This window comes from Vulpes vulpes, chromosome 11 (assembly GCF_048418805.1).
Source record: "Vulpes vulpes isolate BD-2025 chromosome 11, VulVul3, whole genome shotgun sequence".
NCBI lineage: Eukaryota > Metazoa > Chordata > Mammalia > Carnivora > Canidae > Vulpes > Vulpes vulpes.
The window spans coordinates 15,348,823-15,372,731 of record NC_132790.1 but is presented as its reverse complement, the minus strand read 5'-3'; the positions used below and the strand labels follow the sequence as shown (position 1 = coordinate 15,372,731).

The window sequence follows — 23,909 nt, the reverse complement described above, 5'->3', positions numbered from 1 at the left end:
AGGAGCGACTGGATGGGGGCGTTTGGAGGCAAGGGTCACTGCTGAGGGCTTTGGGAGGTGAGGGAGGTGACATCAGGGGAGGGCAGTGGAGCCCGGAGCCCGGAGCCCCGCAGCTGAGGCTCCAGTGGCCAGTGAGCAACCCTGCTTTCTCCAGAGGATGCATCTGCTGTGGTGGAGGCAGAAGGAACCTGCTCCGTGGAGGTGACCGTGAGGTCACAGTGCCTTTCTGCCCCCCCACCCCCCGGGGCCTAACGAAGAAAGCTGGCAGTTTGCACGGGCTCCCACTGTTGGCAGGGGCTTCAAGCCTCCTTTCTCCAGGATGAGGACACAGGGACCCATCTCTGGCCACAAGAACTCCAAGTTCAGAGGAAGCGGGCAGGAATCTGCACTGAGCACCAAAATGACCACAAAACCCCTTTTCTTAATCAATAGTATTTTATTGTCAGTTATAAATATTTTCCATTTGTCCCCTATTTACAGTTGCAAAATAGTTTATGATATTATACCATCACCCACCATTCGGCACCCTTCTATAAACTCCATGAAAATCACATAGGAAATAAAAAGCTCTTTTTTTGGGCGGGGGGCGTCCCACTAACCCGGTTCCCCCAGACTCCAAACAACCCCACACGGACAGCAGGCAGCAGGTGCTACACAGTAGCAAAGGGACGGGCAGGGGCGGCTCCCGGCAGGGTCAGGACGCCAGGCTCCTCAGGACGTTGGTGATGCTCCAGTGCTGGCCTGAGCACCTCTGCAACACCAGCTGGAAGCCAAACTCCGAGTCGCTGTTCTCCTGCAGCTCCAGGCAGCGCTTGGACTTGCGGTTCTGGATGGGGCCTCCCTAGGAGCCGGGGCGGAGAGTGGAGTCAGAGGGCAGAGAGGTAATGTGGGGGGGGGGGTGCGGGGCCGAGGGGCTAGTGGGGGCTAGAATCATCAGTGTGTCCGGATGCCTGGGAAGCAGAGAGGCTCCGGGGGGAGTGGGGCCCACCATTCCCACGTAGCCTCAGGCTCCCCATCTCTGACGTGCCGGTCTCTTCCCTAAGACTGATCGTGCGCCTCCGTTTTCTTGGCAGGGCCCTAGATCTTTGTTAGCCCAACTTCCATGCACTTGGCTGGGGTGTAGTGTGCTGCTTAATTCCTACAGCTCCTACCCTGGGGCCCAGGCCCTGTTCCCCAGAACCATGGGCTGGGGTCCTTGTTGCTCCCATCACACCTGCCCAGTTTCAGGCACTGTCTTCTCTCACCTGGACCAGCCTCCTAGCTGACCCCCCTCTGACTTCCCGAGGCAGGGAAGAGCCATCTCTCTAAAATGCACATTTGGCCTGGAGGACAGAGTTCAAGTCCAAGCGCAGCCCCCAAGGTCTTCCTGGCCTCCCTCAGCTCCCACAGCTTCTGTGCAGCCATGCCAAACTCCCTGCAGTTGTCTAGACCTATTGGCATTATATCAGGGTTCCTGGACATGGAGCAAGCTGTGTCCTGGGTTGGGGGGTCCTTCCACAGGCTTCCATAGCAGGCCAAGCCACAGTCATGTTTCAAGGCTCTGCTCCTGCTCCATCTCCTCCAGAAGCCTTCTCACCTCCCACCTAACCCCCTCCACCTGTCCTCCAGTCCACCCTGCACTTTCTCCAGCTCAGCACTGTTGAGTGCTGGTGGAATTACTTGCTTACCCGTCTCTCCCTCCTCTACGCTGAGGGTTCTATGCCTTATAAATTTCTGTGCCCTCGACATCCGGCAAAGAGCCTGGTACATAACAGATGATCGGTAAATGTTGGCTGTCATAACCCGCACAGGTTGAGAAGGGATGGGTCACAGGACAGGATGGCAGTGTCAGGTGTTTCACTCTGGAGTGGCCCTGGGCAGGCCTGACAGCAGAGAGAGGGAGGCCCTGCCTCGTATGACCGCAGCCCACCCCCAGCAACGTCCCATGCCCGTCTCAGTGAACAGCACGCTGGGAGAGAGGGAGACAGCAAACTTCTACTGTAAGGGGTCATCCCCAATTGGCTGACACTGTCCCCGTGCCCCCGTGACAAATGATATGTCAAAGGAACATTAAGATTCAGTTTTCACAGTGACCTAAGAAGCTGGCAGGATTTACTGTGGCTGGTCACACACATCCCCGAGACCCAACACTCCCACGGCCAGGGGTGTATCTAGCAGGAATGTGTGCACCAAAGACAAGCACCTGGGTGCTTTCTGAAACATGATTTGCAAAAGTTCCAACCTGGAAACAAACCCAGAAGTCCATCCATAGTAGAATGCATAAATAACTTGTGGTTATTCACATGCTGGAATACTGTACGGCCTCAAAAATTTACAAACTAGAGCTCCGCTCAGTATGAATAAACCTAACAGGTATCACACATACACAATTCCACCTGTATACGCTTGTCCAACAGGCAACATAGGACCCATGTTAGAGCCAGGATGGGGGTGATCTTTGGGGAGGCGGGCGTGGGAAAATGATGGACAGGAGGCCAGAGAGGGGTTGCTGGGGTGCTGGTAACATAGGTGTTTGCTTTTTTAAGATTTTATTTATTCGCGAGAGACACAGAGAGAAGCAGAGACGCAGGCAGAGGGAGAAGCAGGCTCCCTGCGGGGAGCCCGACGTGGGACTCGATCCCAGGACCCCGGGATCAGGGCCTGAGCCGAAGGCAGACACTCAACCGCTGAGTCACCCAGGCGCCCCTGCTTCGTTTTAAATCATTGAACATTTATATTTGTGCATGTTTCTGTATATATGTGTTATTTATTAAAAAATTAAAACAATTTTTTAAAACGCAGCTCCCTCAGAAGGGACTTTGAACAGTGGGTGAAGGAGGCAGGTGATGAGAAGCTGGGTGGCTAGGGGGAGCAGGGCTGTGTCTGTGTGTCTGTGTGTACGTCGGGGGTGGAGGAACGGAATTCCCAACTTCCAGTGTGTGGGACACGACCCAGCACATTTCTTTAGGCATCTTCAAGGGAAGAGAGCAGGTGTCTCCTGCTGCGTCCCGAAGCCAGCGGGGACTCATGGCACCAAGAGCAAGGAGACAACAAAGGGGAAACCCGAGCAGCGAGCTCATCCGGGGACCACAGGCGCGGCCCAAGAGATACCGGCGGGCTGACGCCCTAAGGGTCAGAGGAACAGGTGGCCATCCGACGAGGCCTCCGAGAGGACCCTGGAGTCCCCACGTGGGAGAGACTCTGAAGGTCGAGCCTCCTGCTCTCCCCAGCAGCCTCAATGGCCTCTACTCCAGCCTGGGCCTCCAGCTCTGCTTGGCTTCCTCCAGGAGGACACACGCAGCCCTCCTGATCCCGTGCTCTTTCCCAAGCTGCCCTGCCCGGGAGCGTTCTCCTCCCCTTGAACTAAAATCCTTGTCTTGGGGGCATCCAGCAAGGTGTCCCAGACTGTCCCCCGGGTTGCCACACTGGGATCTCCTCCTGCTTCTCCTCCACCTTTCCCTCCCAATAGGGGATGGTGAGGCCCATGTGCCGCACATTCTATGCTTTTCTAGGTTAAACTGGCCCAGTTCTGCGTGCAACAGCCTTGAATGATTCTTCCATCCTGGCCTGCCCTCCTTTGGACCACCTCCAGGTATTCTGTGTCACTCAGAACTGACTGCCAAGCAGAGGGCCACCGCCTCACTTCCACCAGACAACGGGCTCCCTCAACATAGCCAACAAGTCGGCACTTGTGGCCACGCCAGGCTCCTGGGATGACGACGGGGTGACATCTTCAAGTTGTCCACTTGCAAGCTGTGGGTCCCCATCCCGTCCCTTAAAAGCTGGACCTCTGGATCCAGAGACATTCCTTGTGACACTTACTCTGAGCAAGGCCAGCCCACCCCTCTGCCAGGCCCAGGTTTCTCTGGTTTGTGTTTCTGTGGCCTGAGCACACCTGCGGCCACACCGGGTTGGGTGGCATCGCTGCTGCTTCTCTGGCCTGTGTGTGGCTTCTCTGACCCTCCAGCACCCCTGCCGGCCGGCGGTGTGCCCCAGCCCATGTTGCCAGGGGTGGGCTCAGGCCACAGTGCTCGCTAGTGCTCAAGGTCTGCCGGCCTTCCTGGCGGTGAGATGGGAAGGGGCAGGTGTGACCCAGGAGGCTTCTTTCCTGCCCCGCAGCCGGTGGCCGTGGGCGAGCCGCTCCACCCTCTGCTTCCACTGGGTCTAGGACCAGATGCTAATTTCTGTCCTGATTACTGGAGGACGAGCACAAGGAGTCATGGGAAACTCTTTTATCAGCTCAGAAACAACAAACAGATGTGAGGGTGCTCAAGGCACCGGATGGCGGCTCTGGAAAAAGCCCATGATGGGCAGGACGCGGGCCAGGCCAAGTGGCCATTCGCTCTGCTGAGGACTGACTTCTCGGCTCTTCCCCGGGGGCTGAGCTGGGCCTTGCCTGCCAGGGGCCGAGCTGCTTTGGCCACCCCCAGATCCCTGAGCTCAGAGAAACTTGTCCCAAACAGAGAAGGCCGCAGCCTCGCCTTTCCTGCTGCCGCTCTGGCACATTCTAAGCCTTACACGGGGCACCTTGCCAAGCCCGAGAGAGGGAGGTCTCTGGGAAGTAAAGTGTTCCTTCAGGGACTCAAATGTGACATTTCCCAGACCCCATATTGGCCCTCCGGACCCCGGAGACAGGAAATGTGGTGACCCTGGGGCAGAAACAGCCCGTGTGGCCTCTGGGAAGGATGGGAAGAGATGGAGTGAGGCCGAGAGCAGGGCTGTGAGGGAGACACAGCCTCAGTGAGTGTCTGGACCTTCAGGGAGGGCGAAGTGTGTGGTCGAGGCGAGCTCCCTCCCTAGAGGCTCTGTGAGGAGAATCTTCTAGAGCAGAAGAGTAAGGCCTCTTGGAGGCCACACTGAGCAGCCCTGGAATGTGTCTTGGGAGCACATCTGGGCTATGGGAAGAGGAGACAGGCCGCCTCTGGTGCTAGAGCTAGTACCGGCCACGGGCGCTGGCTCCCTCCTTTCTTCCTTTCTGGACCTCAGCCTGTCTCACGCAATAAACTCTGGGCTCTTACCTGCTCTCTGGGCAAATTCTGTTCACAGTTGCAAAGGAGCCTTCCTTTCCTCCATTTGCTCCCTTCCTGGTGAGCTTCGCACCCTCGGGAGCAGCCTGGTGCTGTTTCTCTCTGTCCCTCTGCCTGCAGCCTAGGCTCTGAGATAGAGCCAGTTGCAGTCAGGGCTGACGCTGTGTCAGAGGCCCTACAAGCCCAACGTCATGTACTCTTCACAAGAGCCCTGAGAGGTGATCACAGTTATTCCCACTTCACAGAATTGGAGACAGGGGCCCAGAAAGGTCGGGACACAGGCCCAGGGTCACATGGTCAGTAGGCAGTAGAACCAGGCTGGGCACCCCATTCACTCTTCCTCACTAGGACGCATGGCTAGACCCACACCATTTCTCCCACTCCATGCCTGTCTCAAAGTAGCGGTCTAGACGGAGAGCTGCTGGTGCCTCAGTGCCTGGAGTGGAGGCAGTCCAGGCTAGTTCCTCTGCGGGCTTTCTGCAGATACATGAGTCATCCATCTCTTCATCCATCCAACGGATATTTCATGAGAGCCTACTGTGTGCCCAAACAGTTCTAGGGCATGGAGATACACCAGTGACTAAACAGGAGAAGATCTTTGTCCTTATGGAGACGATACTCCAGGAAGGCGAGCAAACGGTCAATTCTCTGTGTGTTAGAAAGTCATAAAGCCATGCACAAAAATGTAGAACAGTGCTATGGACTGAATGGGAGTCCTTAAAATTCATATGTTGCAGCCCTAATGCCCAGTGTGATGATATTCGGAGGTGGGACCTCTGGAGGGTAATTTGGTCATGAGGGTGGGGCCCTCACCAATTAGATGAGTGCCCTTCTAAGAAGAGACACAAGAGAGATGAGCCCTCCCTCTGCCATGTGAGGACGTGCTGAAAAGGTGCACACGTGCAGGCCAGGAAGAGGGTTCTCAGCAGACACTGTCCACTGCCACCTTCATCCTGGACGTCCCAGGCTTCAGAACTGCGAAGAATAAATGTTTGTTGTTTAAGCCTCTCAGTCTACGGTCTGTATTCTAGTGGCCTCAATGGCCTCAGACGACTCAGTAAGAGAGCTGGGGAGTGGTGGTAAGCAGGCGGCAGGCTGCGGCAGTGACAGGCGGTCAGGGTGATCCTCGCCGGGAAGGGGAGAGCTGAGTGAAGGCGCAATGGAGGAGGGGGGGGTGGCCTAGGTGCTATCTGGGGACAGTCCCTGTGCCCCCAGAGCAAGGATCCCGCACCAGCACAGGCTTGGTGAGTTCAGCGAACAGCTCGGGGCTGGGGTGCAGCTCGGGGGCGGGGTGGGAGTAGGAGATGAGGCCCAAGAGGTCCTAGAGGGAGGGGCAGGTTGTGTGGGGAGTCACAGCCACTAGGTGGCTGGATTTTGACTTTTAATCTGGTGACAGGGCCGGCCACTGCAGGGTTGGACTGACATTTACCAGGCCCCTCTGGCTGTGGTGTGGAGTGTGGGGTGTGGACCATGGTGGGGAAGGGAGGAGGCAGGGAGGCCCGTGTGCAGGCTCTGTCCTCACAGCCACTGGGCCAGACCCCAGGCTCTGAGGGGCCGGAGCTTGCTGTAGAGACCCCAGCCGACCCTGCCCTCCAGCTGACCCTGCCCAAGCAAGGGAGGGCACAGTCCCTTGCTTTACCAGTCCAGCCATCTAAATTATTTGTGTAGCACATACAACTACAGGATCTGGAAACATACAATACTTTTAATTAAAGAATTTAAATGAGGGCAATTAAACCTGGCAGGAGAGATGCTACAGCACACAGCGAGCTTAATTGGAATGGAAACCGAATTAAATATGGAAACAGCATTAAAAAAAAATCAAAAGCTCAATGTATAGAGTGAAGGAGGCTAATAATAATTCCTCGAGGTGGGCTCCCAGCCCCCAGCCTAGCTCCTTCTCCTGGGCCTCACTGGCATAGTCACTAGGAAGGGCACGAGAGGCCTGCGGGTGGAAGCAAAGAACTCGGGGCCCTGCTCCCGGCCTTCCTGCCTGACCCTGGGTAAGTGGCGGAGCCACCCTGGGCCTCAGTCTTCTCATTTGCTGACCTGAGCTGCGGGGCACTTAGATTTGTGTCGTGCCATGGAGCACTGACCGTGTGCATGAGCCCCTTAGGCTGAGGCACCCCACATCCTGCAGGCATGCACCCCCTCTCTGCCTCAGTTCCCTACCTACGGGCCTGTGGCAGCTAGAGGTTCCCTAAGCAGCCCACTTCCTCCTGGGGTGGAGGCTGGGTGAACAGATGAGACTGCGTCCCTGGAGGGCTTACTTAGCACAGATCTCTTCTGGGTCTGCAGTGGGGCCCGGAAATGGGCCTTTTAAAGTTCCCAGGTGCTGCTGCCACCTGCGGTGCTGGTACGAGAACCCCACACCAGCTGTCACCCTCTTTCAGGGAAGGATCGGGCCTGGCTTGTCGCTTGCTCTCCTGACCTGAGGACGAGCATCTGGAGCCCCTGGGCTGAGCTCAGGCTGCGCTCACGTTTACCACATAGGTGTTCAGAGGAGGCTGTGTGGACTGACTATTCTGGATCCTTTGCTGCTTATTTCAGAGCTCCTGTTGCACTCTCCTTTCTAATTAATTTTCCACAGGCAAGTGGCCCAGTGGGTCTCCGGCTTTAAGCACAGTGGGCTTGGGAGTTTCCTGGTTAAGTAGTTAATGATTAGTAATCAAAGACTTCAAAGCATGGGTGGGATGTTAGCACTAGTTAAAGAAACTGTGAGATTAAGTCTTTTCGTAGAGGAAAGTGGTCCTTCTGCATTATGAATATTCAGCAGTAGGTTTATTTAATAAGTTCTTTGGCACTTGTCTTTCTTAAAGGAGACTCACCAGTGCCTGGGTGGGAGTCTGGCTGGGATTTGCTGAGAAGGCCCGTTGGACCGAAGATGGGGTAATGGTAATGTCACGTGCGAAAACAAAAAGGGTGAAGGGGGTTAGGGAGATAGCAGGGCGGCTAGAGGGAGCTCGCTGAGGAGGCAGGAGGGCAGCCAGTTCGCACACACCAGTGACTGGCCTGGAGGGAGACTCTGACCCCAAACTCCATTGTAGCCACCCACTGGTTTTCTAGAGGCAAGAAAAAGGCACCATGGTCTGGTGGTTTAAAGCATTCATCCCAGAGTCAGAATTCCTAGATTTGGCCCTGGACAAAGTACTTAATCTCTCTGTGCCTCAGTTTCCTCATCTGTAAAATGGGGATAATTAAGGTACCTACTAGCATTGTTGTACCGGAGTTAAGAAATATTTCTAAAGCAGTTACAATACCACCCGGCACATAGTAAGCACCATATTAATGTTTGATAATAGATTTTAGGATCTTCCTCAGGTCTGAGTAGTGGGGATCTGAGCCATCTACATCTGCTCCTGGCTCCTGATCTCTGTGGGATGAGTAGGAGGAAGGGGGCAGGCCGACTGACGTAAACTGAAAAATCACACACTTCCAGAGCCACCCAAGGCTTTGTCAGTCCATCAAAACTGGACAATTCCACATTTGCTCCTTCATATGACACGGAAATAAAAAGGTGTTTTATTCCAGAGCTATAATGAAATACCTAATTATAGTATTTTCTTTTTGATACAAAAGGTTCTTGAAGTTGGACTTCCCAACAGCGACTGGGGATCAGAGTAGGAGAAAGTCAAAGACTCCTCCTCCTTGCGTGCGAGGAAATTCTTTGGCAGAATTAGCCGTGCTCCTTGGGGAATGTGCTCTGCAAATAGGTTCTTTTTTGAGTAGGTTACTCATCTTGCGTCAAATTATCAAATTAGACCCCACAAATCAGAGCCAATTATACCAGACAGACAGAGTTGGCTCTACGTTCAGCTCTCTTCCGGGAAGGCTCCTCATACTCTAGAAAGTTTCTTCTCTCCTGGCATCAATAGACATCTCTGTGGTTATCCTTGAGGTTCCTTATTTGGAAAATGCATAAACATTTCTCAGAGAATAAGGCAAGCACAGGAGCTTAGGTGTGGGCACAGCCTACCATGGGAACCCTGATCTATGTGCACTTGGACTCCCCGATGGGCCTTGCTGGCATTTCCACCAAAGAACCCAACAGCCAAGGGGGAATGACGGCATGCCCCAAGGTCTGGGAGCAGCATGAAATACAATCTGAATATCCTGACATTTCATCAAAGCCTCCTGTTTTAAAAAAATGTTCAAATTTGTCCTCCACTCCACACGGTATGCATATATTTCCACCTCCCTCCTTCCAATCTGAAGTTATAGGAAGATGTACACATTTATCCGATGATTTTGAGTGCCCCACTTAACACCTGTCAGCATGTTGCACCACCACCTAAACGTGCTCTTTGTAGGAACTAGAGATTTCTGCAGCTAAGCAGTGTCCTTTGACTATTATGTGGTAATACCCTTTCTCAGTGTGCACACATGCATGCACACAGGGTCATCAGGGCAAAATTTTGTTCAGCTTGGGCTTGGTGCACAGGAGGCCTTTGGTTACTCTTTGTGAATTTTCCTAAAAAAGAAATCCTTCATTCGATCAACAGCACGTTGGAGGACTCCTCTGTCTCAGCTCTCCATTAGGTGCTGGAGACACTGGAAGTGTGACACAGTCCTGCCTTCTGGTGTACTGGTTGATGGAAGAGAGGGTCATGGAAATAATGGAAAAAAACAGCTGCACAGAGTAGGGTAAAGATGCTCCTCATACAAGGAGTTTGGCTCATTTTCGAACTTGCGGTGCCTTATCCTGAGGCAAGTCCAGAGGAGCTTCTAGGTGGGGAAGTGCTCCTCAGGGCTTACTATCTACCTTCAGCCTAGACAGATGGAATCTCAGGGGTGGCAAGCCCTTAAAGCCAACCAGTCTAAATCCACGTAGGGCTATAGAGCCTTAGATGACTTGCTACGTGATCCCCTGAGCCCACCTCTCTCTGAGCTGCCAACCTCATGTCTGGACCACTCTGACCACGAGAGAGCTGCTCTATCGATTGTCCTGGATTCGCCAGTCCTCCCTCAGAGCCAACAGGACAAGACTGCTCTCCTGTGAGTAGGGCAGCCCTTCAGCTACTAGAAGGCAGAGCTGAGACGCTCCGGGTCTTTCTGGTCCAGCAGCCCACATTCCTTCAGCCATGTATTCAAATAGATGGGTAGAATTTAGGGAGGTTGGACCTTAGAAGACACACACCATAACAGCCTTCCTATGGCAAGAGTCCCTTCAAGAACATCTTGAAGAGAGGGCTCTAGCGTTTGCTTAACCATCCAAGGTAATGGTAGTGGGGGAGGGGCGGCATCTCATCACCATGGAGGGCCAGTCCATTGTGTTGCCTGGCAAGGGTCCTGCCACAAAGTCCTCTGTAGTGACCGGATACCTGCTATTCCCTCTCCTTCCATTGCTGCAGCGCTCATTGACTAGATGCCTCTTTCACTAACACGTCAACACCAAATCCCAGAATCCCCCAAATCTCAGTATGTGGGGTACTCTCCAAAGATTGAAAGTACCTATAATGTATAGGTATTAGTTGAGGAAATTCTTTATCCCAGGAGGAATCACGAGCTAGAGAAATTGCAGAAGGCAATAACCAGGACTTCTGGTGTTCATGAAATTTCATCATGTGTTGATGTGGGAAATGTTCATCGTGTGCTGTTGTCTAGACACAGGTGTGTTGCTTGAGAAGGACAACTCTGGCTGTCTACTGACTGTTCTTCAAACCCAGAGCCTACAATGGTCCTGGATTAATAATCCCCCCTGACGACAACCTGCATTTCATCCATCACTACTTCCTGCATTTCATCCATCACTACTTCCAACAGACTGCAGCAATGTCTCTCAAAGTCCCCCCAACAGCTGACTGGCTCCATGCCCCCATAGCAACCACGTCTGCCCCATCCCTCATGGGAATGATGGAACAACCCCCTAACTTGCTTCCGTGTCTCTTTTGTCCCAGGCCACCCTACACTCTGCTGCCAGATGGATTCAGACCCCATCATGGCCAACCACTGCTTAAACCTTCCCCCGGTTCCTCCCTTTGCTTTTAAGGTGAAGTCCAATTTGTCGGCATGGGTTTCAACGATCACCATTACCTGCACCCAGACTGACTCTTAAGTCTGATCTCTCTCACGCTCCTTTGGACATTCCAAGTTCCATCCGCACCAACACTGGATTTCTGCTCCTCAAACATGCTCTGGTTTTTTTTTTTCCCTTTGCCCAGGATGTCCTCCCTTTTTACACCTGGGAACTGTCCTACAACTTTCAAGATCCAGATCAAACGAGCCTTGACTGTGAAACCATCCCTGAGCCCGTCACTCTGGGGTCCCCGAAACACCAGACCTCTCTCATTTCTGGTCCCATCCTCCATTTTGTTGCATGTTTATCTACTCATGAGCTCCTCCAGGGCAGAAGCTGTGTCTTTTTCATATCTGCATCCCTCCTGCCCAACCCCCGTGCTCAATAAATGTTTGATGAATGACTGAAGGAAAGAATGTTCATCATCAGAAAATTGCTCATCAGAGCCCTGCACATCAGTGTTGCCAAGAGATGTTTTCATCAAATGTGGTTGCTCAGTGTCAGTATCTAACGCTGTCCTGATTCATCCTGGAGCATCAGAAATTCAGAAGAGCTTGCCGGGGATAGAAGAAAGGCATTTTATTTGTTAAACAGAAAATCAGGGTATGAGATGGAGCACTAAGATATGCAAATGCCTATCTTCTTTGTAGGAGAACCTGGGAGAATCATACTAGATTATTTTGAAATTAATTCAGCCTGAGTGTCTGTGGAGTTTAAATGCAGCCCTCAGGAGAGTAAATAATGCAGAATGTGAAACCAGAAAAGAGATTTGAGATGCACCAGTAAAACCTTCTTTCGGTCCAACTTCTGCACCAGATCATTCTAGTTGGTAGGATCCCTATGTAATTTGCAAAGATTAAAACCTGTTGCAAAAGAATTAGCCCAAGCACATGATTTAATCATAGAAGAGGTTTCCAGCCTCCTCGCCTTGTCAACAGTAGGCCCTAACGAATGAGGGCTTGTGGACAGATTCCAGGTTGCTTGCTAAATGTCAATCATTATGCATTAAACAAAAATTTCACATACATTAATCTTTAAATATCAAGTGAGAGTGGCTGCTCCGGGTTTGCAAATTAGGGCTTTAAAACTATTATTTCCGAACAGTTCTTCTTGGTAGAAGGATCAAAGATGTGACTACCAGAGCACCCTGGGAGTTTAATGAGATATATGTGTAAGTGGCTGAAAACTGCCCCGGCTCCAGGGTTCCACATTCCAACACGGCCTGCTTTGTCGGTCGCTGTGTCCTTTCAAGTAGGAGCCACATGAGGATGCCTATTCAAGATCATGCACTGAGATGAGGAAAGAGCTGGGTTTGGGGTGTCTTGGCCTCGAGGGTACCTGTTTGAGGGGTATTTTCCTTTCTCTGCCCCAGTCAGGGATGGGCAGATGAGAGGAAGGCCAGCCAGGTGTGTCAAGGCCTCTGGAGATGGAGATGTCACCTCAGCCTGACACCTTGGGGTCTGTCTGTGAGGGCTGGAAAAAAGGCAGATGTGCCTGTATTGTGTGTGTGGGTGGGGGGCACAGCCTGGGTTTGGACTCAACTGGCCTGTCTGAACTCCAGCTCCATCTCTCAGGCCGTGAGATCTTGGCCAGGTGGCCTTAGTCCTGTCTTGTCATCTTTGAGATGGAGTTGCTTGGCTTATTAACACTGCACTTCACCAGGCTGCTGCAGCGAGGCCGAGGCTCTACAGAGCGGTTTCCCTGGTGATTCCGGAGCACCTTGCAGGAGCAAGGCTTCCAAGGGGGGCTAGGGAGCTCACTTCACTTCACGAGCACTCGCCTCTCAGTCACACAAAGTCCCCAGAGCATCAGGTGCCTGGCTGGGCCGTGACCTCCTGGGGCTATTCCAGGACTGCCCGAATCTTCTCTTTCTGCCGGCCAGTTGGAGCAGCATGCTCGTCCGTTAGAGGACTCCCAGCCAAGCTGTCAGGCTGCCTGACCCACACCACCGGAAGCTGGCCTCCTCAGGCCAGCCTCAGATCTTTGCTCCGAGGGGAGATCTTGGTGGCCAGGCAGGGCCATAAGGACCCAGGGGGTCCCTCATGGAGGAGAGGGAGGGGGGAATGTTCAAACTTCATTTCATCCTCCTGTGAACTCTTCTTCCTGCCCCTCTCCCCTTCCTACAATCTCCCCTTCCCATTCTGCTCCGAGATCTCTGCCACAGGGCCGAGGTCCAGATCTCAACAGGCCAATCCTCTGTGTACACTTTCACTCTCACAGGCCCAACTCCAGGCCAGTGGTGTCCACGACCTGGCTCAGCTACTCTTCCAGGCTCATGTACAGCTACACCCCCGCCCCCGTGCCTTCCAGGACCTGCCACACCTGCCCACTCACAGCTCCCCAAAAATAGCTGGGGCCTGATGCTCCACAGCTTTTGCATATGCTGTTCCCTCTCCCTGGAACATCCTTCACTATTTTCATATGGAACAAGCTCCTACACATTCTTCAAGGTCCCAAATAAGCACTGTGTCTTCTGAAAAGCCATCAGCCCTGCTCTGGCCCCCCACCCCTACCTTCCTATATGGTTTCCTTTCCACTCTCCAGGAGGAAGGTGATCCGGGGGCCCAGCAGGCCCAGCTGAAGGCAGTGGAGAGCAGCCTGCTGTGAGCCTCTGTACAGACACCCTCCTGACGATATGATCTCCGTTTCACCCTGGCAAAGTCAGCCCCGCTCACCTCCCCAGGGCCCACGTGGCCCTTTCTCTCTGTGGCCTCCAGCCTGCCGAGCTGGGACACAGCAGCACTTCACCACCACATACATATCCAGCCTTCCTCCTTGACCACATGCCTCCACCCCTCTCTCTGCCTCTCAATTTAAAGGAGGGCAGAGGGGAAATGTAGCTCCATCCTGTGTCATTCGGGGCCAGAGAGCTGACAGGGCGAGTCACAAAGGCAGAGTGTGGGGTTAGAACAGATGCTTCAGTGAAAGAGAGGGAGGCAGGAGGAAGACGTGCCCCGTATTCTCAAACCCCTGACTCTGACCTTCTTCCAGGTGACCTCCACCAGCATACTTCAGTTGGAAGCAAAAAAGAATTTGTGGGGCACCTGGGTGGCTCAGTGGTTGAGTGTCTGTCTTTGGCTCAGGGTGTGATCCTGGGGCCCTGGGATCGAGTCCTGCATCGGGCTCCCCGCAGGAAGCCTGCTTCTCCCTCTGCCTGTGTCTCTGCCTCTCTCTCTGTGTCTCTCATGAATAAATAAATAAAATATTTTTAAAAAAAGAAGAATTAGAAATAATGTGTGGGTAGTCACCAACATGACCACGCTGGGCTTGTTATTTAATAACCCTGTGTCTCCGTTTTCTCACCGAGAACGTCGGGGTAATGGTACCTGCACGCAGCTGTTGTGAGGATTAACTAAGCTGCTATGTGCCCTGTGCTTAGAAAGTCTGGCACTTGGTGGGCACCGTATGAAGGTCGACTGTTATTCCGATGGGGATGGATCTTTAGGGTTCACCACACGTGGTAGAGGTCACATGAACAGGAAGGAGCAGGCCAGAGTTGCCAGTCCTGGTGCACCACTCCCTCTCCTTGAACCCCATGCATTTCACAGGCCCAGCCAGGACTCCGAGCTGCCACACACATCTCCTACCTGCCCTCCGAAGTGCTCCCATTTGGCTCCCTGTGCTGCTCCCTAGCATCTGCTCTCCTGGGGTCACACAGCCCTTGTCTGGGCCGTTGCACTTGCTCTCCAACCAGCCCCTAAATCTATGACCTTGTTTTGAACTTGGTATTGACCTTCACCACTCATCTAGGACCCAACCCAGTCCTCTGGTTGCACATCTCCAGGTCACAGGTTCCCAATGCCCGTAGAATATGAAGTCACCGGGGCCTCTTCTTCCCTGCCACCCACCATGGGGAGAGTAACGACACAGACCCTTCCAGTGCCTGTCACCTTCCCCCCCAGGATGGGAGCAGCTTGCTGGGAGGCCTGAGTCAGGGTCCTGCCTCTCAGTCCCATGAATACGGACATTCCCTTTCTGACTTCCCTGGAAGCATCCACCGCAGCTAGTCCCCTGATACCTTAGAATGTCGTGGGCTCCCTCCTTCCTGTTCTGACCACTTCCTCTGCACCACCTGGGTGACGGGGGTCCCTACCGATGGAGGAAACCAGCCCTAACTTAGTGGGTGCCCTGGGGCCTGGGAGGTCTCTTGGCCAAGGCACAAGTTCTCTTCAAAGCAGGGTCACTATGGGCCATCTCTGGCTGGGCATCTTGATCTTTGGGCTTCATTTTATAATTGGGACAATGGAGAGAGCAAGAAGTCCAATATATGCCCCCAGAACTGATGGAGATTTAACACAGGAATGCTTCCTGGTCACCCGTGTACACACTGCCCTTTGAAGAAGCCTCATTCCCTAGAGTGAGCCTGTTCTGGGAGGAAGGCGGAGCAGGGCACAGGCCAGAGATGCCCCAGCACTGTCTATACCTGGAACTACTGGGCTTCATCTCAGGGGAAAGGACAGGTGGAGAAGAAATGTGAGGGTTTAAAGTCAGAGTGGCCTGAGTCTAAATCCCAGCCCTGCTCCTTACTATGTGACTTTGGGCAGTTGACTTCCCTCTCTGAGGCCATTTCCTTATATCTACAAATTAAGTAAAATAATAATAAAACAGAAACAACAATAATAACTTCCCTTTTAGAGACGATATCAGGAGCTAGTGAGCTAATAATGTATGTGAAACCCCTGGCACCGAGTTGGTGCCCAGTCAATCCTGAGAGTTGGCCCAGGGACACAGCCGCCCTATTGTCACCATGTCCCCTTCCTCCCCCACTCCTCCTGCATGTTTCCTGGCCCCTGTGGACCTTCTCCCTGCACTTTGCTCCTGTTGCTCTTCCCGGGGCCTCAGGGGTTGTTACCTGAGAGAACTGCCAGTGGAGCTTCATCCTCTTGGCTTTGGCATAGCTGCACTCGATGAGCCGTGGCCGACTGTTGACGTCCACCAGGCACCGGTTGTCATCGTCATCGACTGTGGGGCTCAAGATGCCCACGTGGATCTGCTGACTGCTCGTGTAGTACACGTTCTGGGGGGAGGGGGAAAGAATGCGGTCAGATGTCATGACCAGAGAGATGGGGAGGGTCAGGGGGGGCCTCTCCCTGGGCAACTGGCAAAGGGACCACAATCCAGTGGTCTTCAAAATATTATGTACCACAATGGACAATAAATCCTTTTACATCATGATCCAGGATAGTATCTGGTACACATGTGTAACAGAGACAAAATTTTCAAGAGCCGAAATGTAGTCTCACCATATGCAAAGCAATCTGCTATTTTCTATTTTATTCTTTCACTGAAAAGCCTTGGTCATAAACTCTTAAGTTGGTTTCACCACCTATACTTTAAAAAACATGGTTTGAATCCATTATTTGCAGGTTTGCTGACTTCTTCCCTCTGTAAATATTTTGTGCAAGATACTGCACTTGGCCAGTGGATAGAGAGCAAAAGACCTGTGCCATGCCTTAGGGAGTTCAGAGTCTTGTGTGATAGGAGACATGTAACTTGTAATTTCCATCCAGACTGTGGGGAGCAAGGATTGGCAAATGTTTTCTCAAAGGGTCAGGTGGCAAATATTTTGGCTTTGCAGGGTGTCGGGAGGTCCCTAAGGCTGCTCCTAGGTTTGATGATTCGTTAGGACTCACAAGACTTAGCCCATATTTGTACTCACAGTTATTATTTCTTACAGCAAAAAGGATACAAGACCTATCAGCCCAGGGAAGAGGCACATAGGGCAAAGTCTGGGGGAAACCAGGTGCAAGCTTCCAAGGGTCCTCTCCTAGGGGTCACACAGGGTGTGCTTAATTCCCCCAGCAAGGAGCTGAGACAACACACGTGAGAGGTTATCCCCCGGGAAAGCTCTTTAGAGATTCAGCTGGGTTTTTATCGGGGCTGGTCATGTAGGCAGCCTCTGCCTGGTACATACCAACATTCCAGACTCCCAGAGGCAAAGCAGGCATTTAGCATAAACCACACTGTTTGTACAGTGGCATAGTGAGCCACTCTTGCGCATCTGGGAATGGGGGAAACCCGTCTGAAATCCAAGTTCCCAGTGCCTGTCAAGGGCCAACATGGTAAGCAGGCCTTTCAAAGGACACCAGTCAGGGTGCTGTGTTACCTCTTTCCCGCGCAGAGGGCCATACAATCTGAAAACTCAACTCTCCCATCATACCATGAGCACAGCCAAAGGCAATATGTTGGATGGCTGTTCTGATAATGCTTCATTTACCAAGAGTAAGGGCTGGACGTGGGCTGTAGTTTACTGGCCCTGGGAGGAAGGCGACATGACCTTTGCCCTTCAAAGTTTTCAGTGACTTCTCTCAACTTCAAGTCGTGGTTCCCAAAAAGGGCTCTGAAGGAAGTAAGGGGTGGTCGTTAGGGGGCATACTCCTCCTGACCCTTGGAGGTCCAGGGAGGGCGTGGAGAGGCAGGCAGGGTCACCCTTCAGGCATAAGAAGATTCTCAGGCCAGGGTATCAGTCAAGGCCCCGACAGGAAAACAAAAAAAGGATACAAGACATTATCAGCTCAGGGAAGAGGCACATAGGGCAAAGTCTGGGGGAAACCAGGTGCAAGCTTCCAAGGGTCCTCTCCTAGTGGTCACACAGGAAACAGATGGCACACTCAACTTAGCGGAATCCAAAGAGGTGGTAATGAAGGCACAAGTCTCAATGGTGTGGGTAGGATGTAAGGGAGCCACAGGGATTGTGTAGTTCTTTGAAGATAATAACATGAAGCTGTTACCACTCCCAGACCCAAAGGGATGAGAGAAGAGAGCAGTTATGAGGCTCTGGAAGAGAAAAGCTACGTACAGGGGGGTTGACTTGCAAGAAGGCTTCAGGGCGGGAGGGTTTGGGGATAATGGTGAGTGGTGGTGAATAAACACCCCAACCTTACTCTCCCCTCTCCACTCCGTTCTTCTGCTGGGTCAGCCCATTGGTAGAACCCAGCCTGAAGCCAGAGAACATGGGAGCCCACTGAACCATTCCATGAAGTCAGCCTCCTCAGGTAGAAGTATAATGAGAGGATCTGGAGAGCCAAATAGGAGACACCCAGATAATCTTATAAGTTATCAGGTTTAGTAATCCACAGAAATAGGCATTAAAATACCCAGATGACCGATTCTTCCCATAACAGAGGTGAAGAATCATAGTGATCAAAGTTCTGAGCCTAGGCCAAATGTGGAATTCCTAGCTTCAATGTGGAAATGTGACCAGAACGTGAGGGATAGAGGAGCCTATTAACACCTATATTGGGTAAGAGACCTTCCATAGTGTGGCCCGGATTTCCGGTTCACTACCAAGGAAAGCCAATGACCTGCTGTGGCTTCCAGTTTATTGGAGGTGAGGGAGAGCATGATGACTGTAGGATTTAGGAAGTTAAATGGACACAGTTAGGCATCTCACCCATCCATCCACCATCTCTCCATCCACCTCTCCATCCATCCATCCATCCATCCATCCATCCATCCAACATCAATCTCTAAGTTGAGATCTGAGGATAATAGAGGTGAGAGAGCCGTGGTCTCTATCCGGGAGGATCCAACAGCCAAGCTGGGGAAACTAACGTATCAGGAAATAATGGCTCTAATCACACTAATATGAGCATTGCTTCTGTTCCTCCACTTGCCTATCCTGACTCTTGCTACTTGAAAAATAGAAATAAAAACTCACCACCTCCAGAAAGGCTTCTATGAATGTGCAAAAGCCTGGGGCCTCAGCCGGCCACCTGAAGCTCTCTCTAAAAAGTGCAGAGCTGTTTATGACCTTGGATTGAACGCACCACACTATCTCCTCAGGACACAGTATAGCTCTTAGTCCCCTAGATTTCCGGAGGCTTGGGAGTGGGGCTGCCAGACAAGGACAGCCAGGAAGCCAGTTGCTGCTACCCACCCCTTCCTTCATCCCTGTCATCAGGGCCTGACTCTGGTCTCTAGGGCAGACTCTGCAGACACAATTGGCTGCCCAGGTAATAGCTGAAATCAGTTTTATTCACTTAGCTGCTCCGAAGTGCTTGGGGGAGATGCTCTGAGAGACATGCGTGCACTTCCTAGCTGGTACAGCTGTCATCGGAACTGCTTATTGCTCCAGAGTCTGGGAAAATCATAATAGGGACAGACAGTTGTTTGTTATTTAAAAGCAAACACCAAAGCGCATCTTGAGTGGTAGGACCATGAAGCTGGCGGATCAAAGAGAGAGATTCGGCCGAGGATGCTCACAAGCCATCCCTCGGACACCTCAGAAGTCCAGCCAACAGTGGACGGAGTCGGTAAATGGCCTGAACACAAAAGAGGGGAAACCGTTTCCTACAAGATGCCCCACTTTTGGTACTAGGAGGCCGTGCGAGCAGAGCTGTGCTTTCTGCGTAATGGGGAACCTGGAAGGTTTCAGTACGAAATGTCTCAGAACTGTGGTTCCCAGAGAGGGGTGGTTTTGCCAACCAGGGGATATTTGGCAATGTCTGAAGACATCTGTGCTTGTCACGACAGGGGGAGGGACGCTGCTACTGGCATCCAGGGCGTAGAGGTCAGGGATGCTCGCTGCCTCAGCTCCTGCGATGTACAGGACAGCCCCACCCCACCCAGCCCACAGCAAAGAGTCACCCGACCCCGGACGCTCAGGCGTGCTGCTCTTGAGAACCGCTGCCTGAGGAGGCTCATAACAAAAGTTGAAATGTGTTTAGCTCCCATCTGCCAGACACAAAGTGACGTGCATGCTTCTATCCCACTGAATCCTAAGACAACTCTATAAGGCAGGGGCTGCGATGATCCCTGTCTTGTAGTGGGGAAACTGAGGCATGGGAAATTAGGTAAAAGTCCCACAGGTGGAGTAGCTGAGATTTAAACAGGGTAGTTTGACTCCAGAGCCTCTCACCTGACCCGCCTACCTCCCTTGGGTCACTGTAGCTGCAGCAGCCAGAGGCCGGAGGGGGAGGCCAGGAAGCTGGCTTAGGACGCTTGCCCCTGGTGATCCACCTGAGCTCTGAGAGGGGGCCCGGACTAAAGAAGCAGCAGAGGGCTGGTGGGGCCTGTGCCCAAACACCTGTGATACAGGAAGGCGAGAAGGGCCTACACGGTGACATTCCTCCTGGAGCTCCCATCAGCGGTGGAGGGCAAGCGGGAGCCTGCTGTGGATCTTCTACACCCCTTCTACCACCTTCTGTACCACCTTCTACACCTGGGGAGGGGGCATTGAAAAGACACCCAGACCACTCGGCAAATCCTCAGCTGCAAATGACTGACTCCACTTATTTCCCACAGAGCCTGATTCACCTCGGCAGGGCTGCCAACCTGGTCCGGGCATTTCATTCTGATGCTTGCGAGGAAAAGAGAAAGAGCACCTGCAGGTGTCACAGAACACACACACCCGTATCTTGGGGACCACCCCAGTGGAATTCTGGAATTCACCAGCCCAAGAGCAAGAGTCATGACAAATACTGAGCTGGAAAGCCAGCTGGGGAGCCCACAGCACCCCTGGGTGCACACTCCTGCCCTTAGGGCCACTGAGCCAAGGTCACACAAAGACCCTCAGAGTTGGGGGTCCTCCTTGCTCTATCACTTCATCTTCTGGATAAGCAAGGGCCCCCACCCTGAAGGGTACAGGCCGACCCCTGGCTGGATCCTCGCAGGCTGTCCTCAGCATCCCTTCTCTACCTGGCTGGTGTGGAGGTGGGACCTGCCTCTGCTGAGGCTGAGGTATGGCCGTCCCCAAGATCTGTCCTTCACCCACCAAATAGCACCACACTGGCAGTGGAGCCACCTCAGGAAGGGAAGGGAGAGAAGAGAAGAAACGTAGTTGTGTACACCTGTATACCCTGGGTACTGTCCATAGCGGCAGTCACCTTCCAGTTGTAAGGATAAGGAAACTGAGGCGAAGGGGGTATATGAACCTTGCCGGGGTGCAGAGGCGGGAGGTTGCTCTTCCCTCTCCTGGGGAGGTTCCAGGGGAGCCTGAGACCTTGGCAATTCAGGGCCTTCATCCCCCTCCCGAGTCGAGCACCCCAGACAGTCTCGTCTCCCCCAACCCTCGGCAGGGCCTCCCCCAGAGCCGAGGCTGAGACAGGCAGGGGGAGAGGGAAGAGGGCCCCCAGGCAAATGAGGAGCAAAATGGGGGTGGTTAAGTGACTTAATGACAGGGTTCCAAGGTGCAAGGGAAGTCCCAGCTCTCTTCCAAACAATGGGCCTGTGGATTTGGGGCAGCTTTATTTCCTTCATTAAGTGATGTTTCCTTGGCAACACTGCTGGCCTATCGAGTGGGTGCCCTTGAAAAATGAGGTAAGTTAGAGACATTTAGAGATACTCTCTCATCGGGAGATGGAGCGGCAGTGGCGGTATTTCACTAAAACCTCCCTCGGCCTGGAGGGTGTCGAGGGGGTGTGAGGAGGGGAGTCATTGCAGGGCACTCCTTACGAGAGGCTCTAGAACCTACCACAGGGGGAAACAACTCTATTTGCAGGATGTTTTTGTGGGGAAAGCGACCCAGGGTGAAGCAGAGTCCTTGAGGCCATTTCTTCGGATACTTGTAGGAGATATGTACCCTCATGGATTGTTTGCAGCCCAACAAGGGTTTAAGAGCCCAGTCTCCTGTGGGGTGGGGAGCACACCACGGGAGGGACAATCCAGGGGTTGAAAATCATAAACAATAGTGCAATTACAAAGTGTCAAAACGGAGGGTGGTGGCAAAGATCCCTAGAGGGAGAGGCAACCTGTGGGGTGGACCACTGCATCAGCGGCTTCTGGAAGGAGGGGAGGGGTGCTGGGCTTTGGAAGAGGAGAAGGATCTGTGGGCAAATGAAGTGAGGGAGGGGACAGGGATCAAAGGGACACACTCCTAAATGCAATCGAGCAAAGGCAGTGCTCTCTACCTTGGCCACACAGGAGAACCAGGTGGGGAGCTTTGAAAAGTCTACATCAGTCTCAGCAGGTGAGGCCTAGGTTGAGGGTCTGTTCCAGGTGATTCCAATGCACAACGAAAGTTGAAAACTAGCTGTATGAAGGACATTTTGTGCAGCCTAGAGACGAAATGTTGGGACAGCACCTACAACCACCTGGATCCCTGCTTCCTTCTCATCGTGGGGCCATGCAAGATCCCCATCTGCAGGGACACTGTTCCTAAGACTCTGATGAGGGTGGCCAAGGCGGTAGGAAGCACCAGTGTCTGGGAGAACAGTTCTCAAAGTGTGGTCCCAGCATCATCTAGGAACTTAATAGAAGAACACATTTTGAGCCCAACCCCAGACCTGCTGAATCAGAAACTCTGAGCAGGGCCCAGGAGTTTGTATTTTAATAAGCCCTCCAGGGACACCTGGGTGGCTCAGTCAGTGAAGCGTCTGCCTTCGGCTCAGGTTATGATCACGGAATCCTGGGATCAAGCCCCATGTGGGGTTCCCTGCCCAACTGGGAGCCTGTTCCCCCTCTCCCTCCTGCTCATGCTCTCTCTTGCTATCTCCCTCTCAAATAAATAAAATCTAAAAAAAAAAACAAACAAACCAAAAAAACCCCCCAAAAAACAAAACCGAAAACAAGCCCTCCAGGCAAGTCTGATGCATGTGAACGTCTGAGAACCACTAGTCTAGGAGAAAGGTGTCCTGGTGGGATAGAGTCAAGTGGACTTGAGTTTCCGCTCGGCATCCCTGCCCTCACTTGGTAGCTGGGAAGCCACTCTGAGCCTCAGTTTCCTGACCTGTACAGGACAGTTGTGAGGGGTACCATACTGCTAGCCCCTAGCCTGGCCACGGGGACTGCAGGGCGAGAACGAGGCAGGCAGGGAGGGCAAGAAGAGACCCAGTAGGGAAGGGACTGCAGGCCCAGCTGCCCTGCCTCATTCCCCTGGCCTCTGGCCCGCGTCCTGAGTCTCCTGGCCGGTGGGCCTGTGGGTAAGGGTTCACAGAACCGGCAGGCGGGGCACGGGCATGCACGGCGCAGGGGGGTGGGGGCAGAGACGAAGCAGAGGCTTTACTCAATCTCAATTTAGAGTAGTGACTGTGACATCTGTAATGTGTGCTAGAAATGGGCTCTTTGTCCTCTTTACCGAGAACGTGCGGCGGGCGCCTCTGCAGCTGGGGCAGGCTGATTTAAGGGTTTGGTTACTGGTCATTAACCCCTGGACACAGAGGTTAGTTACAGTGCTGAGGGCCGCAGGGCACCGACGCTAAATCAGGAGCGAAGGGGAGTCATTTTCAAAAAGGTCTCCTGTTCACTGACCACAGAACCAGGTACATTAAGGGAATGAAAACATTTATAAACATTCTCTTTGCCGTAGCTGTGAGGGAGCACACATGTGGAAAGCAAGGTCCCCCTGGTGAGCCCGCTGCCCTGGGGGGCAGGGAACAGGTGAGGCTCAGTACCTGAGCCCGCCAGGTGTGTGTGGGGAGGTCTGTAACAGGCACTCAGCGCAGGGCCAGTAGTCAATCCAGTTTAATTTAGCAAACCATCCTTCGTGCCCACGAGGGTGTGGGGAGCAAGACATGTGTGCCCTCGGGGAGCCCGGTGGGGGGACAGGCATGCCGGAAAGGGAAGAGAACAGTCTCATGGCTAGGCTGAGAGCAGAGTAGAAGCAGGTCGGAGTGCTGGCGGGGCCAGAGCTGGAGCGAGGTACTCCCCCCGGGGCTGCTCTGTGAGTGAGGAGTTTCGAGAACAGCCTAGGAGGGGAGAGTAGTTTGCCCCAGATAGCTGAGTAGGATGAGGGACCCCTGTCAGAAGGGAAAGGACAAAGTCAAGGAGGCTTGGCACTACCTGGCCATTCTGGGGAGAGAGAGGGCCCCCAGGGGTGGGGAGATGAGGCTGGAGAAGCAGCTCAGGGCCGACCAGTTGATGGCATCCTGCGGCCACAGGGAGTTGTGACTTTGGATGAGCTGTCCCTCCACCTGTTAGCACATCTGAGAAATTGTTTTGTTTTTTAA

General features: G+C 53.0%; 1 protein-coding gene across 1 annotated transcript in view; it reads right to left on the bottom strand.

Moving 5' to 3' along the window:
• Window positions 1–416: 416 nt before the first annotated feature.
• The window catches only part of GALNT18 (polypeptide N-acetylgalactosaminyltransferase 18), a 338,899-nt gene continuing 315,406 nt past the window's right edge, over window positions 417–23,909 (bottom strand). Inside the window, exons 10-11 of the mRNA XM_026008242.2 lie at window positions 15,875–16,039; window positions 417–841 (exon numbers count right to left, since the gene is read on the bottom strand). Of these exons, the coding sequence (XP_025864027.1) occupies window positions 695–841; window positions 15,875–16,039 (312 nt within the window). The 3' untranslated portion in view covers window positions 417–694. The remainder of the gene's footprint in view (window positions 842–15,874; window positions 16,040–23,909) is intronic.